The 23,516-nt window shown below is 33.6% G+C and overlaps 2 protein-coding genes, 2 non-coding genes and 1 pseudogene across 5 annotated transcripts; 4 read left to right on the forward strand and 1 right to left on the reverse strand.

Moving 5' to 3' along the window:
* Positions 1–133: 133 nt before the first annotated feature.
* LOC125192610 (wax ester synthase/diacylglycerol acyltransferase 4-like) lies at positions 134–3,308 on the forward strand. Its single transcript, XM_048090235.2, has 5 exons — positions 134–405; positions 877–1,440; positions 2,226–2,579; positions 2,714–2,851; positions 2,963–3,308. The coding sequence occupies exons 1-5, from the start codon at positions 223–225 to the stop codon at positions 3,104–3,106; spliced, it is 1,383 nt and encodes a 460-aa protein (XP_047946192.1). The 5' UTR covers positions 134–222; the 3' UTR covers positions 3,107–3,308.
* A 1,418-nt stretch (positions 3,309–4,726) lies between these two features.
* On the forward strand, positions 4,727–8,926 carry LOC125192862 (wax ester synthase/diacylglycerol acyltransferase 4-like; annotated as a pseudogene). The gene is made up of 5 exons (XR_016129103.1): positions 4,727–4,909; positions 5,309–5,871; positions 7,059–7,412; positions 8,505–8,642; positions 8,750–8,926. The product of XR_016129103.1 is annotated as a wax ester synthase/diacylglycerol acyltransferase 4-like (transcript).
* A 4,729-nt stretch (positions 8,927–13,655) lies between these two features.
* Positions 13,656–13,751, forward strand: LOC125197631 (small nucleolar RNA R32/R81/Z41). The gene has a single exon (XR_007172164.1). It is a non-coding gene; the product is annotated as a small nucleolar RNA R32/R81/Z41 (small nucleolar RNA).
* A 60-nt stretch (positions 13,752–13,811) lies between these two features.
* LOC125197629 (small nucleolar RNA snoR31/Z110/Z27) lies at positions 13,812–13,912 on the forward strand. The gene has a single exon (XR_007172162.1). It is a non-coding gene; the product is annotated as a small nucleolar RNA snoR31/Z110/Z27 (small nucleolar RNA).
* A 3,039-nt stretch (positions 13,913–16,951) lies between these two features.
* Positions 16,952–21,430, reverse strand: LOC125194310 (putative serine/threonine-protein kinase At1g54610). Its single transcript, XM_048092454.2, has 8 exons — positions 20,318–21,430; positions 19,412–19,696; positions 19,007–19,324; positions 18,668–18,895; positions 18,464–18,564; positions 18,232–18,346; positions 17,450–17,881; positions 16,952–17,337 (listed from the first exon to the last, which is right to left on the reverse strand). Exons 1-8 carry the CDS (start codon positions 20,729–20,731, stop codon positions 17,125–17,127), a joined length of 2,106 nt encoding a protein of 701 aa, XP_047948411.1. The 5' UTR covers positions 20,732–21,430; the 3' UTR covers positions 16,952–17,124.
* Between the last annotated feature and the right edge of the window lie 2,086 nt (positions 21,431–23,516).

The raw sequence follows: 23,516 nt of genomic DNA on the forward strand, positions 1-23,516 counted from the left end.
TTTCATTCAAAGGTGTGTACATTTCTTTCCATTGTAATTAACAACTTTTAAAAAAGTCATAGCAATAAATTGCACATCAATTATTATTTAATTGAGGTTCTATAAATGCATATATATCCATCATATACACAATTCGAGGTCATCTGCTACATTTAGCATACCAAATATAGAACATATATACTTATCTTAAGTGTGTGTGTGTCAGAGAAATAGAAATAGATTATGAAGGGTGAAGAAGAAGGTTTGGAGCCTATGAGTCCAAGTGCTCAATACTTGAAGAGCTCTGCTTTATCACTCACAATATGTGGAGTTTTGGAAAGTGAAAATGAAATCGATGATTCAATGACTATGTCTCTCCTCAAAGATATTTTCTTGCCAATTAATCCTCGTTTCTCATCGATTATGGTATGTTACTATTATCCTAGCTACCCGCACATTTTTTTTAATGTAAAAAGTTATAATCTTTTCATTTTTTTTACTATTTTGTTACATACATAGGTAGGGATGCACAGTTGAACCAGAATTACTAGTTCAACTGGTCCCACCTTTCACATGCTATATCTGAACATGCATAATGGCCTTGTTCCAAAATTTTGGAAACCGTAATCGGTGTTTAACAACCGGTAGCCAAAATTTGGTAAAAATATTGGGACAAAACTTGAAAAAAAAACTATCGGAAATCAGTTATTTTGAATCAAAACTATCATTTCCTTTGTCGGGCAGATTACGATATTCTAATTTTTTATAACTTAAATCATGGTTCTTGAATTAGAAACATTTCTAAATACATGAGGTCACATCATTTGATGTCCCCAAATCAATGGGCTCGAGGAATTTTATTGTAAACACAACTAATGAACTATGATAATTGATTAGGTTACCAACAAGAAAGGGCAAAGGAAATGGAAAAAGGTAGAGGTGAATCTCGAAGAGCATGTCATTCTCCCAACTTTCCCTAGTGGCATGTCGGTGGACTACTACGACGAATGTTTCAACGAATATTTGTCGAAAATAGCGACGGAACAACTCCCACTGGAACGGCCGCTCTGGGAAATTCACATAGTCAAATACCCTACCAAGAATGCAGCGGGAAACGCGATCTTCAAACTCCACCACTCATTAGGCGACGGCTACTCCTTGATGGGAGCCCTCCTCTCGTGCCTCCAACGTGCGGACGATCCGTCAGTGCCACTGACGTTTCCGTCTGCAGGTACCAGAATCCGACGCAAAAACTTTTTGCAACGGATTCCTAGGTTTTTTACTGGCCTTGTCCACACGGCTCACGACTTTGGGTGGAGCCTATTCAAGAGCACCTTGATTAAGGACGATAAATCGCCAATTAGATCGGGTGTTGACGGTGTGGAATTCCGGCCGATCGTGACGACTACGACGGCGTTTTATATTGATCAACTCAAGCAAATCAAGAGCAAGCTCAATGTGGTAAGAATTTCTAGATATCCATTTCTTAATGTTTGACTTATGTGGTAAGATTTTCTAGATATCCATGTCTTGATGTTTGACTTATTATAAACTTATAGTGTCCCACTCATTTAAATTAAGTAGACACGTTTCATCAATTGGTTATGGATGTTAGGATACGTCAATTTGTACAATTTATTAGTTTCAAATACTTCAATTCTTAATTTTATTTTAATTTAAAAATTCGCCATAATTTTTGGAAAGAGTGAGCTAATTAAGACGTTTCTATTTTAAGAAAGAGGAAAAGATTATGTGTATATTCTTCCCATGGTACATTTAATTAATTTTGACGTGAGTCTATATATGAGATATACGTAACGACATTAATTACCTCTTTTCCCCAAAAGATAAGAACCCTGTTGAAATATTATTACTAAGCAAAATGTATTTTAGCTTTTTTTTTCTCAAAAAAAAGCAGGAAATTGAATTAGTTCTAACAAATTACATATATTTAATTCCTTCCTACGCTACATATCGTGTCTCGCCCATACACATTACTAAAACATACTATAAAACGTAAATTTAAATGAATATAAAATATTTTTTTAGGTTTGTATTTATGGTAAATAGTTGTACCAGAATTCTTATTTTATGTTATGTGTACGAATAATGAATTTGAATTTAGTGTATATAGTTAAAAGATGAGCTTATGTAATATTCTTACTAAAATCCATTTACTTTCTATTGCCACTAATTCTTTATTTCAATTTTTTACTAATAATATCTAATTTTTTGAACAATGGTAGACTATTAATGATGTCATAACCGGTGTGATAATATTGGGGACTCGACTATACATGCAAAAAGCAGATGAAGAATCAATAAAATCAAAGACAACAGCCTTAGTCTTGCTCAACACTAGGGCTATTGGAGGCTACAAATCAGTCGATGAGATGATCAAACCTAATTCAGATTCGCCGTGGGGCAACCGCTTCGCCTTCTTACAAGTTCCGCTGCCTAAATTGACCCGAGACGAGCTTTTTAACCCGCTCGGTTTTGTTAAGAAAGCTCACCGTATGATCAAGAGACAGAAGAACTCTGCCGCGGTTTACCTAACCGGACAACTTCTTCGTTTTATCACAATGGTCAAAGGTCACGAGGTACGGATTAAATTTAAATGTTTTTGGATAGTGCGTTCTTTTTTGTCAATATAATAAGAAATTGAGATTTAGTGATATTCTAATTGGTCCACATTTTTTATATTGGTGTCACGTATGTGTTTGTCATATAACAGGCAACTGCTCGACATATCCACGGAACATTAAAGAACACGAGCATGGCGATTTCAAATTTGGTTGGGCCTGTCGAACAAATGGCCTTGGCCAATAACCTTTGCAAAGGACTGTACTTCGTCGTTGCAGGGCCACCTCAGGTACATATCTGAACCCCCTAACCCCGTGACATATTAATTGAAGGAAAAACGTTTTACCAAATAAATTTCGTTCCACATTATAATACAAATTATTGATTTATTTGGGTGCAGAGTTTGTCTGTGACAATGATAAGCTACGTGGGAAAGTTGAGAATCGCATTGACAGTTGAGAAAGGATTCATTGACCAAAATAAATTGAAGTCATGCATCGAATATGCCTTTGAGATTATCTACAAAGCTGCTCTTGAAGCTTAGACTACATACATACATGAATACATATTTATATATCATGTGTTATTCTAAGGGTGTGTTTGAATTGGTAGATCGATAGGCACATTTAAAGTGTATTTAATGGTCAAGTGTTTGATATGTTGGTTAAATTTTCTGTTTGGCCCGCTTAATGGGCAAGGGCCTGTTGAATTAAGGTTGAAAATTAGTGTTTTATTATCATGGAAAATTGAGTGTTAATAATATTTGCAATACTATATCAATCATAAATCACGTAGAATTTATTAATATAGCTCTCAGCCTTGAAAATATAGAAAAAGTCAGAGGATAGTTTTGGAATTTCTTACTAGTGTGGCTTTAAATAACAAACCAAACATGTGATTTAATGACTATAGATAACATACCATCAATTCAAATACTACAAATAGAAATGAAAAACCAAGAAAAATATTTTTTTAAATTTATTATGTTCTTATCTAAATAAAGGATAAACTTCAATTCAAACACACTCCAAATGGTATAAATTGGAAATTTGGGGATAAAATTGGATCGTCATTTAACTATATGTTGTTACCAACTATTGGGCTTTGTTACATTTTGGAATAATTTGTGTAAGATTTTAGGAGATATAAATGGCAAAAATAAAAAATGTAAATGGGCTGGGATTTATAGGCCCTTTTTAAAAATTGAATAGCCCATGTTTGTAAATACCCAAAAACATAATAATGTGAAGGCTCAGCTTTGAGTGTATGAGTGCGACAATATGAAAGCAATCCTCCTCTTTGCAAATACGATGCCGTTTTGTAGGTCCTCATCTTTGCTTAATGGAACTTTTATGCCAAATTTAGGTGTGGATAAAGAAAATAAATAAATTAAATAGAAGAGAAAGGGCGTGGAACATAACATTAATGAATTGGATTAATCATAATTTATGACCAAAACTTAATTTTTATTTTGTAAATAACTTTAATCTTTAGTGAAGATGACCTTTGGCCCACAAATTGGTCACAAGTATATATCACAATATGAACGTCTGATTAATTAATTTATTGCTGAACAAAGTTCATACACGTCTTATACAAATTTGTAGTGATGATGACAAGAATTTGAAAGATGATTAATCACAACAAATGAAATTGAATTACCAATCAATTAAGAAAAAGAGTTTTTTTTTTTTTTTTTTTTTAAATAAATATTCAATTACCAGGTTCTGGTATTTGGATGAAGTTTTCCTGAACTAAGCTTTCTAAAATAAATTTAAAATATATATACTCTTTATGTCCAATAAATATAAATTATTTTTGTCATTTTTATCTGTCCTGTAAAATAGTAGATATTTTTATTACTAGTAACTGTTTTTCTTTAATAAGGCAGGCTTTTTTTCTACTAGTAATATCCTTATTAGTAATTGTTTTTCTTTAATAAGGTGGGCTTATTTTCTACTAGTGATATCCAATCAACTTTTTTTTTCTATCTCGATTAATGTGATAATTGTTCATTAAATTTATAGCATTTTATAATGTGCTATTTTTATGGGATGAAGAAAGTACACCAATAAATTAATGAGCATAATTTAGTGCTTTATTTTTCTTTTTGTTGGTCTTATATATGTATATGGAGAGAGAGTGAGAGAGTGAGAGAGTGATTATGGAGGGGGAAGAAGAAGTTTTGGAGCCAATGAGCCCAAGTTCTCAATACTTGAGAAGCTCTGCGTTATCACTCACAATATTAGGAGTTTTGGAAGCTGAAAATGAAATTGATGATTCAATGACTATGTCTCTCCTCAAAGATATTTTCTTGCCTATTAATCCTCGTTTTTCCTCCATTATGGTATGTTTAGTCTATTTTCCTATGCACATATTTCATTCCCAAGTTATTTTAAATAATTTCTTTTACGAGAAAATAAAAAATACATTTAGTCTTACTCTCTTTTCTCACTCTTTATTTTTTTATATATTTATTCACTTTTCACTTAACCATTAAATTTTCTTAAATTTCGTGTTTAAAAATTAACTCGTAACATGAGACAGAGGAAGTATCAGTTTTTTACTCTATATCAGTTCGTTGATTCATGAATATCACTTTTTGGCTTTATATCAGTTTTTGAATCAACATCAGTAACTGATATGTTTTGTGATGCCAACTGATATTTATGTATAACAAAACTGATTTGCTTATTTTCAATTGAGAAGGTTATCATTTTAAAACACAATTGTGATAACTGATTAGGTCACTAACAAGAAAGGGGAAAGGAAATGGAAAAAGGTAGAGGTGAACCTCGAAGACCACGTAGTCACCCCGACTTTCCCTAGTGGAATGTCGGTGGACTACTACGACGAATGTTTCAACGACTACTTGTCAAAAATAGCGGCGGAACAACTCCCAATGCATCAGCCGCTATGGGAAATCCACATAGTAAAATACCCTACCAAGAATGCAGCGGGAAACGTGGTCTTCAAGCTCCACACTCGTTAGGCGACGGCTACTCCTTGATGGGAGCCCTCTTCTCGTGCCTACAACGTGCGGACGATCCATCAGTGCCACTGACGTTTCCGTCTGCACGCTCCAGCACCCGTCGCAAAAGCTTTTTGCGACGGATTCCTAGGTTTTTTACCAGCCTTGTTCACACGGCTTACGATTTTGGGGGTAGCCTCTTTAAGAGCACCTTCATGGAGGACGATATATCGCCAATTAGATCGGGAGTAGACGGTGTGGAATTCCAGCCGATCGCGACGAGTACAACGACTTTTTCAGTTGACCAGCTCAAGCAAATCAAGAGCAAGCTCAATGTGGTTAGAATTTCAACCAACAATATATTACTTCCTCCATTCTATAGTAGTGAGGACATTTTTTTCCAGCACGGAGATTAAAAAAAAGGTGGATAATGTATTAAATAAAAAGATAATAAAGTTTGAGAGAGAAAAAAGTAAAAGAGAGGGGAAAGTAAGTGATAAGAAATATGTTGACTTTTACTAAAAAAATGAAATGACTGCACTACTATAGAACGTACCAAAATGGCAAAATGACTCAACTACTATGGAACGGACTGAGTATTATTTATCCATTCCTTAATGTTATTATATATGGTCATTAATTAGCTCTTTCCCTTTATACATAAGAATTAAACATATTGAAATACTTCCAACCTATTGCTCTTTACACAACAACACCAAAGATTAAATTGGTTAACAAAAACACATATACTCCCTCATTCAACGAAAAATAGTTCCATTCTATTATTTTGAGGTATCATAAAAAATAGTCTCATCTTAGTTTATACTTTATCCACTTTTTCTTCTCTTTCACAATCTTTATCAATTTTTTCTCATTTTTTTTTATATTTTATCAACATCTCCTATTTTACCAATTTATCTTTAAAATATATGTCACACGAGGAATATTATTATATTAGTAAAGAATTTTGTAATCATTAAAGCCCGCATTTATTGTAGTGTTAGCTACATATACTATCCAAAGTCAATTCCTTTTTCATTAATAAAATCCTAGACAAACTAACGAAGGGATATTTCATAGAGTAAATGTCAATTTTGATTTTGACCGTATGATCAAAATATGAATTTGGTCCAAAATATTCACTTTTAAAAAAATAGGTCTATAACAAATAAAATCATTATCGGAGTGGTGCTTCTTTTACGGTTCCGTAAAAAAACTAACGGTCATGTCACTGTGCAATTAGCGCTGACGTTAGTTTTGTGACGGTTACGTAAAAAAAAGACTACTTCATCGATATTTCATTTATTATGGACCTATTTTTTTAAAAAGTGAATATTTTGGACCAAATTCATATTTTATTCATATGTTTAAGACCCAAACTACTTATACTCTATTACATATTATAATAACTCATTTACATTAATCCTTTTACTTATACTCTATTACATATTATGATAACTCATTTGCATTAATCCTTTTACTTTACTTTCCCACTAATTGCATCTTGATTTTTGAACAATTGCAGACTATTAATGACGTCATAACTGGTGTGATAATATTGGGGACTCGACTATACATGCAAAAGGCAGATGATGATTCAATTAAATCAAAGACAACAGCCCTTGTCTTGCTCAACACTAGGGCTATTGGAGGCTACAAATCATTAGATGAGATGATCAAACCTAATTCGGACTCACCATGGGGCAACCGGTTCGCTTTCTTACAAGTTCCTCTACCTAAATTGACTAAGGCTGAGCTTCTCAACCCGCTCAATTTTGTTAAAAAAGCTCACCGGATCATCAAGAGACAGAAGAACTCTGCCGCGGTTTACCTAACTGGGCAGCTTCTTCGTTTTATTACAATGGTCAGAGGTCACCAGGTATGGTAAATACTCCTATGCTTTTGTTTATGGTGTTTGATTTTGTCCATATATTGATTTCATTGTATGTTTTTCTATTGTTGTATTTGTTCTTCTATTATGGTATCACTCGAACATTACTGCCAGTGGCGAAGGCAGGATTTTTATAGTTGGGGGTCCGAATTGCTGTTAACAATTTTTGCGTACGGTAATATTGGCAGCGCCGAAATATTTGAGAAATATACTCCCTCCGTCCTTCAAAAAGTATGAGCTACTATTTCTTTTTTAGTTCGTCAATCGTCCCTAGTATGAACTTTTAATTTTGAAAACTTCTTTATCTCTAATGAGGTGGGACTCATTATCTACTAACAATACTTTAAAAACCTTTTCTGTCTATCTCTCTCTTATCTACTATCGGACGGAGGAAGTATTAAAACTTGTGCCAAACCAAATGTTCATAAAGAATTCGAACTCTTGAGCTCCAACTTGCAAGTGTGGCCAGCCTACCATCGCTACATTACACTTTGTATTTGCCTTCTATTAATATACTCCCTCCGTCCCAATAAATATGAAACGTTTGCTTTTCGGTACAAGATTTTATGTAGTGTTGTTTTGTGAGTTAAAGAAGAGAGAGTAAAGTAAGAGAGATGGAAAAGTAGAGATAAAGTAAGAGAGTTAAGAAACGTTTCATTTTTAATGGGACAATCCAAAAAGGAAAACGTTTCATTTCTAGTGGGACAGAGAGAGTACTATATATACTAAAAACGTAAATTCTTGGGGTCCCAAGGATCCTTCATGTCTCCACATAGGTCCGTCCCTGATTACTACGAAGTTGAAAAGAAAATTACAGTATTTTTAAAAAACTTTTCGGTAAAATTGTAAAGTATTTTTATGGACAATTCAAAATGGAAATAGAAAACTATTGGTCATGGACGGAATATTCCGTTGGATGAAAGCTCATTTTATTCAATACTCATAAATTAGGTAAACCTCTTACTTTGTACTCATAATTTTTTAATTAGCTTGTGGTAAGAAAAGTAGGCTGCAGTTTTTTTCTCAATTTTTTAAATTTGTCCATATATTTTTTATATTTACGTGGTACTTATGTAACAGGCCACGGCTCGGCATATCCATGGAACATTAAAGAACACAAGCATGACGATATCGAATGTGGTTGGGCCCATCGAACAAATGATGTTGGCCAATAACATTTGCAAAGGACTATACTCGGTCGTTGCAGGGGCACCTCAGGTACGAATATAAACCCTCGAGTTATTTGTTTATTCGAAATCGCCTTACCAATTTACCTAACATTGACTTTATACTATGAATGACTCCATTGATTTATTTGGATGCAGAGTCTAGCGATAACAATGATAAGCTATATGGGAAATATGAGGATTGCTGTGACAACACACAGAGATTACATTGACCACAATGAAATGATTTCATGTATCGAATTTGCTTTTGATGTTATCTATAAAGCTGCCCTTGAAGCTTAGACTACATTTATCTATACATTGGAATATTGGGGATTTTATGTGTTTATTATTTGATACTACTACTATTATTATATACATTGAATGTTGGGGATCAAAATTTAAATTTTTATTTTTGTATATAACCTTGATTTTGGTGTACAAACATAATGCTGGGCCCAAAGCGGCCCATTAGGTCTTCAAATTTACCTAAATAGAAATATCAAAATTAGCTTATCAAGTGGGCTTTGGATTGGGCTTTTGAAAATCAAATCCTGAAACATAATGGGCCTAAATCGGCCCATTAGCTCTTCAAATGTACCTATATAAACACACATGCTTCAATCATTCATATTTATTTTAGGAGTTATTGATTAATACTTTTAATTGAAGAAAGAAAAAGGTGGGCGTAAGTATTAAAATAGAGAGAAAGAAAGATGAGTATTTTAACAAAAGTGAGAAAAAGTGGCTGGATGTATTAATTGGAGCGAGAAAATTTTAGTTTTAACTTTTAGTCGAAAATGAAAATTGCTCTTTTTAGATTTTCACCCTTTTTGTTAACCCAAAATTTTCTTTTTATGATTTGTAAATGATTTATTCAAAATTGAAACTAATATAGCTAAAGCAAACACGAGTTTATGATAAAAAGCAATCCTCCTCTTTGCAAATACGATGTCGTTTTATAGGTCCAAATTTAGGGGTGGATGAAGAAAATAAACAAATTAAATAGAAGCGAAAGGGCGTGGAACTTAACATTAATGAATTGGATTGATTATAATTTATGACCAAAACTTAAATATTAGTATATTTTTAAATAGGGGCATGTTAGGGTGCCATCAACCTTTAAAATAACATCATACCATTATTCCTAGCCAATCATTTATATACGTGGACGATAATAACACCATACCACCACGGACTGTAGCAAGAACTTGTTGTTTCCACATAAGAAAATTTGCATCTAAAAGCTTTACAGACATAGAATGATTTTGAGGAAGAAAGGGAATGAGAGAGGATTGTTTTTGGGTGGTTTCACCCGTGTAGCTATCAGCCATTTTTTAAGAAGTAAAAATGTAGAAGAGGAGTAGAGGTAGCAGATTCCTAATATGGCTCTGATACCATATTAGAAGTTTCCTGCTGAGCTTGAATGTGAGAAATAAGCTAAGCAAGCCATATTCAAAATGAAGGTACAAAAGAGATAGAATTGTGTTGCTGCTGTATTCGACATGTATTTCATTAATGAGCCAATGCCTATATATACATGTACAAGATAAACTACTTAACTGAAAAGAAGTGGATGGTATCCATTTACACACGTTCTCATGATCCTATTTTACACATGATACATAATTACTCTGACTAGGAATGAGAACACGTTCAGGACGTGTGTGCAGTTTATCCACACAAGCAATTGCTTGAGATTCTTCAATCGTGGTTTTACATGCTGGTTTTGAGCTATACGACTTCTCCTTACACTCAACTTCTTTTCTCATTTCAGTCGAGATTACAACAAGAATTGCTACCAACTTTATTTAATATCTATCCATTTCTTAATGTTAGGTCATTAATTAGTTGTTTTCCCTAAAACATAAGAATTTAATTAATAATCAACCATTTTTCAAGCATCACTATATGTTAAATTATACTTCCTACGTCCCACAATAATTATCACTCTTTTTCATTTTGGTCTGTCTCATAATAATTGTCGCACTTCATTTTTACCATAAATTGTAAGTAGGTTCCACATTCCACTAACTTTTTCAATTAACTTTTCTTTATATTTCTTAAAATTTGTGCCCACAATTAGAGTAATGATTATTGTGAACTCAATATTGTGATACCTTATTTTCCTTTATCCTTTTACTTCACAGTTTCCACTAATTGTATCTTACTCTTTTGAACAATTGTAGACTATTAATGACGTCATAACTGGTGTGATAATATTGGGGACTCGACTATACATGCAAAAGGCAGATGAAGAATCAATAAAATCAAAAACAACAGCCCTAGTCTTGCTCAACACTAGGGCTATTGGAGGCTACAAATCAGTCGATGAGATGATCAATCCTAATTCTAATTCGTCATGGGGAAACCGATTCGCCTTCGTACAAGTTCCTCTGCCTCAATTGACTCGGGCCGAGCTTCTCGACCCGCTTGATTTTGTTAAGAAAGCACACCGGATCATCAAGAGACAAAAGAACTCTGCTGGAGTTTACCTAACTGGACAGCTTCTTCGTCTTATTACAATGGTTAGAGGTCATGAGGTATGCTTTTCTATAAAAATGTACTATCTTTACTAGTCATTTTTTGTACTCATACATTTCTACCATGTTGAAAAGAAAAATATTTGCCATTTTCTTTATTATAGAAAAACAAGAATTTTTTTATGGACAGAAGTAGTATCTAATTTTATTCAAACTCATGAATTAGGTGTGGTAGGAAAAGTATGTTATCGTTTTCTTCTCTAGACAGACTCTAATGTTCCATATCGATTATAGCAACTAACATGAGATTTAGATCAACTAGACTAGTATTTCATACTATTAGGATGTAGTTTTGGGATGAACATTCTTGTGGGATGAACCCTAATTATTAAAAAAAAGAAAAAATATTCACAAATTAAGAAAATGAAGTTTAATAGTAATACTCCCTCTATCTAATAAAAATAGAGATAGACTGAAAAAGTGATTAGAGTGTTGTTAGTGGATAATGAGATCCACCTAATATATAAGAGAAGAAGAAAAATTTGTATTGTGGGACAGACCAAAATGAGAAAAAGAGAGACTATTTTTATAGGATAGATGAAGTATTATAATTTGTCCAAACTTTTTTATTCATGTTGTGCCCATATAGCAGGCAACGGCTCAACACATCCACAGAACATTAAAGAACACAAGCATGGCGATATCTAATTTGATCGGGCCCATTGAACAAATGGTGTTAGCCAATCAACTTTGTAAAGGAATATACTTCGTTGTTGCAGGGGCACCTCAGGTGTGGATCTAAACCCTCGAATTATTTGTTGAAGGAAATCGTCTTACCAAATAAGTTGCGTTTTCACTGTTACCTTACACGTTTGTGACATTTTAATATAAATTATCGATTTATTTGGGTGCAGAGTCTCACGTTAACAATGATAAGCTATGTGGATAAATAAACTGAGGATCGTAGTGACAGCAGAGAAAGGGTTCATTGACCAAATAAATTGAAGTCATGTACCGAATATGCGTTTGAGGTCATCTACAAAGCTGCCCTTGAAGCTTATACTACAATTATCTATACATACATACTTGAAGGGTGGTCACGTTGTAATAATAATTAATTCTAATATATAATGCATAATTTTTTTAATTTTGTATATTAAAACTATGGGTACATATGCATAATTTTATTAATTGTATCTCGTGTTATATATTTATATCTTTGTATTGCTACTCACATTTACATGTTGTGTTAATAAATTGATGTTTTTTGTTGATAATTTTCATATACAAAATTGAAAGTTTGCATTTTATATTAGAAATTAGTTATTATTTGATCACTACTCCAGTACTTAAATACATGCATATATATGTGTTATGTTATTTGAATTATGTACATTTGAGAATTGGGGAAAGTGGGATTGTTATAGTAAATAATTGTTGTTACTAAATATTAATGCTTGTAACTCTTTTGAATTCTTATGTAAGATTCGAAAGTATAATGACTGGGAACTTAGGCCCTTCTTTTTTCTTATTGAAATTGCCAATGTTTGTAGTCACCAAATTTATTGAACAATTGAAGGGCTGAGATAAATTCATGCTCTATCCACTCCAATAATTAGATTAGTTTTACTTAGACAAAGTTTAAATATGAAAAGGTTTTCAACAAATAATAATCAGACACATAATTTATAATGTGGGTCCCACAATCCACTAACACCCATTTCACTAACTTTTTCCTCTCCATCTCTTACTTTTTCTCATCTTTCTCTTACTTTATCAGCTGCATGTTAAAGTTTAGGGGCGAAGAGAATAATCTTCTTCATCTTCATAATTTCTAACTAGGTAATCATTTTGTCGGATACGAACACGACAAGACTGGTGACATTCATGCGACTTCTTGGCGTGTCTGAAAATTGTAAACTAAATATAGAAATTACTCCATCCGTCCCACAATAATTGTCACTCTTGGTGTTGGCACAGATTTTAAGGAACGTAAAGAAATGTTGGTTGTAAAAGTTAGTGGAATGTGTGACCACTTTTTTAAATTGATAATAAAATGTGAGTGAAGTGAGTTAGTGGAATGTGAGACCCGACTTACCATTTATGATAAAAATAAAATGTGACAATTATTGTGGGACGGACCAAAATGGGAAAAAATGGTACCCCCGTCCCACAAAAGATGTCACACTTGTGGGACGACACAGGATTTTAGGAGGTTTTGTTTTGTGTGTTAAATGGAGAGAGAATACAATTTTTATATTCAGGTGAGGGAGAACTTTTTTCAAAAGGGGAAATGTGACATCTTTAGTTGGACAAACTAAAAAGGAAAGTGTGACATTTTTGTGGGATGAAGAGAGTAATTATTATGGAACGGAGGGAGTATAAAAATTAGCTTAGCAAGTGGGCTTTGGATTGGGCTTTTGAAAATAGAACTGTAAAACTACTAGGCCTAAACCGGCCCATTAGGTCTTCAAATGTTCCTATATAAACTCATTCTTCAACCATTCATTTTCATTCACCTCAGCTCTTCCCATCTCTGTATCTCTATGTTTTTCGATTCAATTTGATTTGGTTTATGTGTAGGATGAAGATGATGAGTAGAATTGATGTGTGATGGTGAATTCCACTTGATCGATTTAATGTATTTCTCACTTCGCTACGTTCTTTCTGATTCGTCCTTTCAATTTTTCTTTCTCGATTTTTTTTTGTTTTTTTTTTTAAATAAATTGTTTGAAAATCGGATGAGAAGATGATGAGACATGAATAATCTTAGGACACCTTCTGACGCAAACTGACAATGCTGCGTATGAGAAAAGATACTTTGTTTCTGATTCATCCATTTTACTTTTTCTAATTAATTTTTTTGTCGAAAATGAAAATTGCTCTTTTTTAGATTTTACCCTTTTTGGTAGAGCAATGATAAACAACCAAATTTTGTACAACCAAAATAAAGTTATATTAATAATTTGATGTATTAGTTATATATTAAAATTATAAATATAGTAAGTGGATAAGTTAAAAAGACTTATTAGCCTTTAACCTCATTTTTTATATTTATATTTGAATTTTCTTTCTATTATTTTTAAAATTTGAATTAAAGTAGGCACTAATTACATATATAATTCTAAAAAAATAAAAAAATTATAAAAAATTATAAATATATAACCACAATATTATGCACTTTCCATATACTATATATGTATCTAATATTTTAATTAAATTCATAAATAAACCTATTTTTTTGTCAAATAAATAAGAATTTGGTTGTACAAAATTTGGTCACATAGATTTATTGTTTTTGGTAACCCAAAATTTTCTTGTTATGATTTGCAAATGATTTATTCAAAATGACACAAATTGTAGTACCTATAAATGGAAAAGGTTGAATGACATCTATAAATAGAAAAATAATGATCTAAGAGTATGACATAAATTCGATCTATAAAGAGAGAAGGACTAGAAAGATTAATTTATGGAGGTTATTAGAGTATTTCTAACTATTTACACTAAATTTAAATAAATGTGACACTAAATATGATTTTACTTTAGCTATTTACACTAAACTCATATTTAAAAGAATATTTTTTATATTATATTTTCTTTACTTATAAAATTTGATAAAAATTTAAGTTTAAATTTGTATAAACCTAAAGATATGTATTTTTTTTTCAAAAAACAAAAGATGAGATTGAATTTAAAGTACTATTAGAGCTAATTATCCGTCTCATTTTAAATTTTAGTGTACCATTGGAGATCTTAGCAGTAAAAGTTTATTGTGTTGGTATCAAAGTGATCAAAATGAGGTCTAGAAAGATTAATTTTATGATTAATATATTTTTAAAATGTAACTATGTTCAAAATTGAAACTGATATATCAATAGCAAACACGAGTACTATTAATAATCTCTTTTGTACTTCTATTTTGATGTAAAATGATATAATAAATATATTTTATGATAAAAATTTGTAAATATTGTTATGGTGAGAGAAATATATCCCAATAATGAAACTAATCCAGAACATGATAGGCTGATTTATTAATATAAAATGCATAACTAAAATGAGTGGGCTTTTATGACCAGTTTGTGTGCTGGCTTGGGCTTCTATCTTAAAGATCCAAATAAGGCAATATCACACAATTTTATATTTCTACTCCTATTTCTTTGTCAGATTTGAAATGTAAAGCAGTAAAGCTGTAAAATAAAAAATTACCAATTGCGTGTAATTTTGGAACTATTTTTGTAATTTTTCTGGAATTCAATCATAGTAATTAATCAAGGAAAAAAAATAAGATTGGGTTACAATAAATAGACATAGCAATAGAAAGAAATATGATGAATTTGAGATATTTCTTTCACAAATCACAACCCTAGTCAAACGGTCGGGTCTATGGTTTAATTGTTGTTTAAATTTGTGGATTTTTATGTTACTTGTTGTATGTGGTTAATACTAGGACGGGTGTTGTCCATTTACTTTGGCTTCTTATATTTACTCGCTTGTATTCTTTTGTAGTGATTTTGGATAGAATATTTGTTTTTGCTTATATAGTGACTTCGTTGCTTTTTTGTTATTGTTTTCCCTTTGAACTACTCCTGTGCTTGCTAATTTTTTACTCTTGGCATTTCTTTTGTATAAAATGACAAGTTTTTATTTGAGAACATATTTTCTTGAGTTGGATTCTTCCTTAGCAACGACCATATGGATGCACCAAATTGGGTCAAATTACACTATTTACGTGTTACATCAATTCTTCATTAATGACAAGAAACAGTTACGACGTAAAGTAAAAAAAATCAAACTATCATGCCATATGGCACTCCCGAATTGGTTGATTTCATGCGACATGGACCACTATGCAATCCTCGCATACGCCCCAATTCGCTTCCCACGACTGACGATCCGCCCACGGCTCACGCGGCCGAATATTGTCAATTGTTGTGAGGGCCCTAACATCTTCTTCTATTCATCATCAAACACAAAAATTTGGTAAACCTAACTTGTGCACATCCAAATTTGGCAATCGCCATCACGCAGCAACTTTCTCCACTAATTATGAAAGTCTAGAATCAATCATAACACAAAAGTCTAACTTAATAGTTACATATATTTGAAATCGAAACAATTGGGCTTGACTTTTTGAATTTTGATTAGTTGAAATTGCAATTATTTATTTATTTCGAAGTTTGAGAGTTGATGGAGATAATGCATATCCACCACCAAATTGTGCTACATTTAGTGCGTAGTTGTCGAATTTAATATACCAAAAATTTCAATTTAAAAAATACACATACAAATGTATGTGACCTCTTCTTTCTCTATATAAATGTGAATGCATATAAGTCAATGAGCGTGCAATGACAGCTACATTGGATTTGGTATCCCATTGTTATCACTTTATAGTATTTTTTATATCTGGACTCAAACTCGAGATTTTTATCTTCAGACATTATTCATACATTTGCAATCTTTAATGACACAGTCAATAAATTTATGTTGCAATTACAAAATATCCTTTTCCTATTCGATCATTTAGGATTTCATATCCGAAATTGCGATATAGTAACGCGCCACAGAAACCTTGACAAAATTAAGAAACGACGGTCTTTCTTTTCGTATATGTATTGGCTTAGCAGTAGAGTAGTTAACATCTAAAGGAAAAAATATCGAATTCGAATCCGCCATGAAACAATTAGTAAAATTAATTTTGCAATTACAAAAAAACACTAGAATCAAAATTGAACTAATATTGAACTAATTAAGTTCTTAATTGCAACAAAATATGATCTCTAATTGAACAATCCAATCCCATCAAGAATAAGTAGAACTTGTTTGGTCTCTTCCTACTTCAAACAGAATCTAAAAAATGGCATCAAACACATGAATCAGTTCCTGCTCTTGATTTAGAGATTGGATCATTCTAAAAATATAGCAAAAAAGATTATTAAAAAAAAAAAAAAAACAATCCTCACAATCTGTACAAGATTTACATAGATGAAAGAAGCACTTACTATATGTATGAATATATATACGTATAGATTCCGGCCGGCCGGCCTAGCCAGCGCTTTGATTCGAGACGTGCGTCTGTTTAGACGACGTTTGCGTCTCGTGAGGCCGAACTCTACCGGCCCTTGTCTTCTCGTGCCTCAAACGCCGAGCAGCTTCTTGGATCCGGCGATCGTGCTCTTTGAGCACCTGCTCTATGTTGTTCGATGGCGCGAGCAGAGGACCCGAGAAATGGATCTTTCTCTCCTTACCGTGCCCGTCCTAAGAAACGAGAATAGACGAGGATCGCGTTAGACGATAGCCAGTGATCGTATACAACACAAAATTTATCGACAATTTTTCGCTATTGTAAGATAAACGAGCGTTTTCGTACCAAGACGGATTCTTTTGTGTTGATTCGTCCGTAGTCGGCCTGGTGAGTGCCGGGAGGTATTTGTGACTGCCGTCTCCTGTCGTGATTTCTCACAGCTTCCCCGAACGACTGCGAGAACCTGCCTGCTTGATTTGTAGCCTCGACGCGTTGGGGGCCTAAACTGTTTCGGCATTCTGCGGGTGACAACCCGTTTCTGGAGGAAGCGATGGAAATATCGTTGCTTTTCTTCCCAGACGACGTCCAGCTCACAGGTGGAGCAAGAGGACCGGAATTAGAAATCAGTCTCTCCCTCGGGTTTGGCAGGTGATCTTTGCTCCTTTCGGACGGATCTTGTGCTCGTCCCGATTGATCCACTGCAAAGCCAGGAGCAGCGTCTTGCTTTTGAGTGTTGAAAAATTCGCTACGACTCTTTGAGTCCGCGTGGCCATGCCTCTGAGACACGATTCACAAAATCAGTAATCGATATAGAATGCGAATACCAAGAAAGTCGCCAACAGGCCAAAATTCGAGCCACCAAGTATAATTAACCTAACACAGCCTTTTACGTATTTACATATCTAAGTTTACGAGATTAGTTTCTAGAGAACGAACAATCTATCGCGAAGCTATATCAGTACGCAAACATAGAATGAATGAACATCACTGGTCATACAAATAGGATCGAGGTTTATCTGACGTGTAACTAATCTACAAATGTCAAAGATTTAATCATGTTAGGCCGTGTGGTTTCGACTTCTCAAATGTACGAGTAGTAATATAGTCGTAAGAAGTCTCGAGCATACCGGCATTAATCTAGACAACTCAGCATTGGGATCGATCCCTACCACACTTCGGAATTCTCTTGGTTTTTTAGAATCATTGTCACCCTTGTGTCCTTTAGCTCCAGCAGCTCCTTTCCTGTCGAAAGACGGCCCAAACAACACAATCAATCAAGGACGAAAAGGGATGTATGTGTGTATAAGAAGTTAAGCAAAAAACTTAAAACGATTTGAACGAATAGATGTGAGCACAGACCTTCTCGCTTCCTCTTCTCTCAGTTTTGCATCGATCTCTTTGCTTGGAGGATATTTGGGCAAAGTCGATGGATCACACGGAATGGGAGATGTTTTGAAGAACTGTAGGAAAACATAGAATCAGTACGACACACTAAACTTTGGCTTCGAAAGAACACTTTAGAAGAAAGTATGTCTCGTCCAGAGAGAGAGAGAGAGAAGGCACCTCACTCTCGAGAGCACTAGCTGCAGTCCCTCGATCAGAAGGATCGACTGAGAGTAAGATCTCCATCAGCTTTACAGCAGCATCATGACGATCCTTAAAGGTATCAGCGATTCGTCGTCTGTAAGGCTGAATCGGCTTAAAGACCGGGGAGTGGGGTAACTTCGATTTTTTCCAATAATCCTCAGAAGGCGAACCACAAAGCTTGAATATCTTATGCAGCTGCTCAACCTGCAAATAGAAAATATCGAAGAATAACGCAATTTCATAAGCAACAAAGATTAATAACGTGTTGTCGAAGGTCGTAATAGAAACAAATTCTTCAAATTATTGCGTAAATACCTCGGTTCTACCAGGCATGATGGGCTTGCCAGCGTACAATTCTCCGAGTATGCAGCCGGTACTCCATAAATCGACAGCAACTCCATACTGAGTCGCTCCGAGCAAAAGTTCAGGTGGCCGATACCATAAAGTCACGACGCGGCTTGTGAGAGGGATTTTGTTTTGATTGTCAAAATAACTCGCCAAGCCAAAATCAGCGATCTTTAAGATCCCGTGATTGTTAATCAAGAGATTCGAACCCTTTATATCACGATGCAGGACACCGTTCCTATGACAATAATCCAGCCCACTCAATAGCTGTTTCATGTAACACTTCACCTGAAACGAACAAGAAACAAACGAACATCAGAACAAACAGATTCTTCCACTCAGTGTCCCGTCGTGATAAACAATCACGTTTATCACCTGTGGCTCTGAGAACTTGACGCCGGGCAGTGACGCAAGACCAGTGAGATCATGCTCCATATACTCAAAGACGAGGTATAAACTCGAAGACGTCTTTGAAGTGACCAAGCCTTCCAGCTTGATAATGTTCGGGTGATCAAGCCTTCGCAAGATGAGAATCTCCCTTGCCATGAATTTTACACTCTCTGGATCCATATTGTCGAAACGCACTTTCTTCAGAGCCACGTATTTGTTAGTCAGGAGATCTCGGCCCTTATACACGCTACTGTAAGTCCCTTGACCAATCTGCAACAACAAAATGCTATCACACAAGAACCAAAACCAATCATATCAGGGTAAAATACACACATTCGAAACTATCACAACTTCAAAGAAGATCAAAAGAGAACCTTAAATTCAACATTTTAAAGCTATAATAGATCATAAAAATTAGCAAAATTCGACTACTTTTGTAACGAAGGAATAACCAACATGATTTAACATAACAATCTTCTAATCTCATTCCGATCATGCTATCAAATCTTCTTGCGAATCAACCGAAAACATCATCCACAAAATCTACAACAAATGCACAAGCTATCACTAATTCACTATACAAAGTCAAAAACTAAGAAAAGTCATATACCATCAACAATCTTCTCAACTCACTGCGATCATGCTACCAAATCACAAAGTTTGTTGCTAATCTACCAGAAATATCATCCAAAAAATCGACAACGAACGCACAATCAACCATAAGGATAAGCTACACAAAGTCAAAAACTTTAAAGAAGATCAAAAAACAGCTCACAATCCACCATTTACAGCAATAACAGTCAAATAAAATTAGGCAATTCATCCACTTTTACACTGAAAAAAACAATCAAGATGATCCATTAAACAGATTAACACATCCAACTCATGTACCTTATCAAGCTTCTCAAAGGTATCAGCTTTCCGCGGAACCCAGCCGCGGATGGCCTCCCCAGCCACAGCGACCAGCCAAGACGGCCACCCAGCCGCGACCTGCTCCCCCTCCACTGCGCTCGGGAGGCTCCCCAAGTTGGGGAAATTCCCACCTACATCCTCACAGCTCCCCTTCCTCTTCTTCTCATAATAATCATCCCTCACCTTCCTAGACCCACTAACCTTCTTATCAATCAGCCCAATCTTCACCTCACCACCCTCCAAACTCTCCTTCATCGAGAAACTCTCATTCCTCCTCGACGAAACCCCCCTCGCCACACGCAGCTCAGCCGCCTTCCTACTCAGCTCCCTCTGCTTTGGGCTCACCTCACTATCCTCCACCGCCGAAGACGGCTTCCCACAAACACACCCCATTTTTCCCCCAATTTCAAAATCAAATACACAAAACCCTCTTCACAAACTCAGACAATCATCCCAAAACAGAAACCCCATCAATTTTTCCCCCAATTTCAAAATCAAATCAACAAAACCCTCTTCACACGCTCAGATAATCAAACCCCATCCCAATTTCGACACACCGACCCAAAATTGAATTCAATCCGAGATCAATTGAATCCAATTATCTGCCCTAGAGCTTAAAGAACTGAGCTTTTTGCAATCCAAAGCAATAGAAAAGTGAAACGCCCAAAATTACAATCCAATTTCTTCAATTGGACCTGAAATTGGGGGAGAAATGTGGTGTTTTAGAAAATTCTCGGCAGTAAAAACGAGGACTTGGTCTAAAAAAGCTACAATAATCTGCGCAATTATTGACTGTTCGACATGATCGTAGTGTGTATATATGTATATGTATATAATACTCACACAGACAAAAAAACAAAGGGGAAAAGGTGAATAATATTCGATATTCCTTTTCGCAGGTAAAGTAATCTGCGATTGAAGCTCACAATTCAGTAAATTAAAATAATTTCACAGGAAATTTTACTAAAACTGAATCAATTTGAAGACCCCACTTCGAGCACCATCGATGGGCCAAAATTCGATATTCGGAAATTAAAAATAAATTAAAAAAAGATAGAGAGAAGCAAGCCGGCGATTTCTCTCTCTAAAACTGGAAATAACAGCAGCTTTTTGGCTTAGTCAAGACGGCGTTGGATTCTCTCTCTAGTTTTTTTTTTATTTTAATATTTTTATTATATTTATTTTACTCTTTTTATAGGGGACAGATATTCAATATTGTGCTATTTTTTCTTTTTGGGAAAGTTTTGTGTGTTTATTAAAGTAATAAAAATGAGTTAATATGAAAGTTGTTGAATTAGGTAAAATTTAAAATTCACTTTTATTTATGGGGTTATCAATAGTATTAATGAACAAGGGCCAAAATTTAATGGAGTTTTAAAATATCTATGATACGTGAAACATATTATAAGTTGCTTCATGTTATATCAGGTGACGGCGTAAATATTCTGAAAATTGAGAAGTAAATTGTGGACGTTATCGATAAAAATTGAATTTTGTAAAGTTGTTTCATGTTATATCAGGCGACGGCGTAAATATTCTGAAAATCGAGAAGTAAATTGTGGACGTTGTCGATAAAAATTGAATATTGTGTACCGATTTGATTTATATTAAGCGTGGCATTATTGAAAATATTTAATATTATGATGTTTTCGGTAAAACTATTTCATTCTCCATTTTTGTAGATAGCATTCACTTAAAAATATATACTCTAGTAATTAAATTTCTTGCAAATTATTGAATTGGATCTTTTCCCCTCAAATTGGAGTCTTTGAGTCAAAAGGCCAATCACAAATTTTTATTCTCTACTTTTAATGAATCAACCAAAGAAAATTGACCATGTTTCAATCTATCCCACTCATATTGAAAACAAGAGTGGATTTATTGGAAATTAATGCCACAATCATCCAAAGTTTTTGAAGTTTTATTATTTATAAATAACAACTTAATTGGTAAGGCATTTTTTTAGTTAATAGTAAATCATAAGTTCGACTTACCATTAGCAATTATTCTATCATGAGCATAGGTAACCAACCATTATTGATTTTAAAAAAAAATCAATTGAATAAACTCAATCAACTTAATATAATATATGAAAAATAGGATTGTTGATAAATTGTCTCAATAATCTTCTTGTGTTTTTGATAACATGAATTGGGTTTCTTGATTTTCTTAGTGAACTGCATTTGGTGAAAATTAAAAATAAATAAATAATAAATAAAAATAAAGCTTATGTTTGGTACTTTGTCAATAATGATTAATGAGTAATCAATGATCATTATTATTAACATTAAACATTCTAGTCTTAAAGTCTAAACCTACCGCTATCAAATAGGAAAACTAATTTTGGTAATAGTATTTACGTCCTAGTTAATTAATTATTACATGATAAGGAGATAACATTATATCATTGAATACATTTTTCATGTTTGATTGCAATGTACTATAACCTCATGTATATTGTAACATATCATCTCCGTGACTATAATGTCTTTATATGATCAAAGTTATAATTAATTAATATTGATAATATCTTTTAATGAATTCGGCCAAACAACTATACCCACATTTACATTTAACAAACTATAAATTAATTGTGTATTCCAACCTTTGTCAAAGGTAGTTAATTGTTTCAAACCTACCTAATACTTTGATTCAACAATTTTTAAGGATAAATAAGACAAACTTTTAGCTGCTAAATTCCAAATATTGCCTTATTTATCTATTGCGTTTTATTAATAAAGACTGAGATTTCAAATTTGCTTCACTAATAGTTCTTATATTTAGAGTTGTCTTTATCTAGTAAGTCATTGAAGAGAAGTCAAGAAAAAAGTAGGTTTGGTGACACAATCACAATGCATCAACAAAATCAATAAATATAGTAAATTATTAAATTTATTTTTAGGAAAATCAATTCCTTGTTCATGGATAAAATAAAAAGGAACAATAATAATTAGTAAGAAACATCATCATTCAAATTCCTAAAAAATCAACATAGAAAACAAGACTTTGTTTTTTGTTTTTTTTTCATCAAGTAACCTAACTTGTATTTTCTTGATCAACTTATGCTTGGTCGTACATATTTGACATTCTAGATATATTAAATTTGAACAATTCAAAGCTCTAATTGTTTTATGCCATTTGGGACATATGTAGCACTATCATGGATTAAAATAAAAAT

The sequence above is a fragment of the Salvia hispanica genome, chromosome 4, assembly GCF_029641045.1.
Source record: "Salvia hispanica isolate PSC_SH4W2 chromosome 4, Shi_PSC_v1, whole genome shotgun sequence".
Classification (NCBI taxonomy): Eukaryota; Viridiplantae; Streptophyta; class Magnoliopsida; order Lamiales; family Lamiaceae; genus Salvia; species Salvia hispanica.

Coding starts and splice junctions, on each gene's coding strand:
- LOC125192610 (XM_048090235.2), top strand. CDS start 223: ATGAAGGGTGAAGAAGAAGGTTTGGAGCCTATGAGTCCAAGTGCTCAA. Junction 406..876: donor CTCGTTTCTCATCGATTATG/GTATGTTACTAT, acceptor ATAATTGATTAG/GTTACCAACAAGAAAGGGCA. Junction 2,852..2,962: donor TCGTTGCAGGGCCACCTCAG/GTACATATCTGA, acceptor ATTTGGGTGCAG/AGTTTGTCTGTGACAATGAT.
- LOC125194310 (XM_048092454.2), bottom strand. CDS start 20,731: ATGGGGTGTGTTTGTGGGAAGCCGTCTTCGGCGGTGGAGGATAGTGAG. Junction 19,325..19,411: donor TCAAGTTCTCAGAGCCACAG/GTGATAAACGTG, acceptor TGTTCGTTTCAG/GTGAAGTGTTACATGAAACA. Junction 17,338..17,449: donor ACACAAAAGAATCCGTCTTG/GTACGAAAACGC, acceptor CTCGTTTCTTAG/GACGGGCACGGTAAGGAGAG.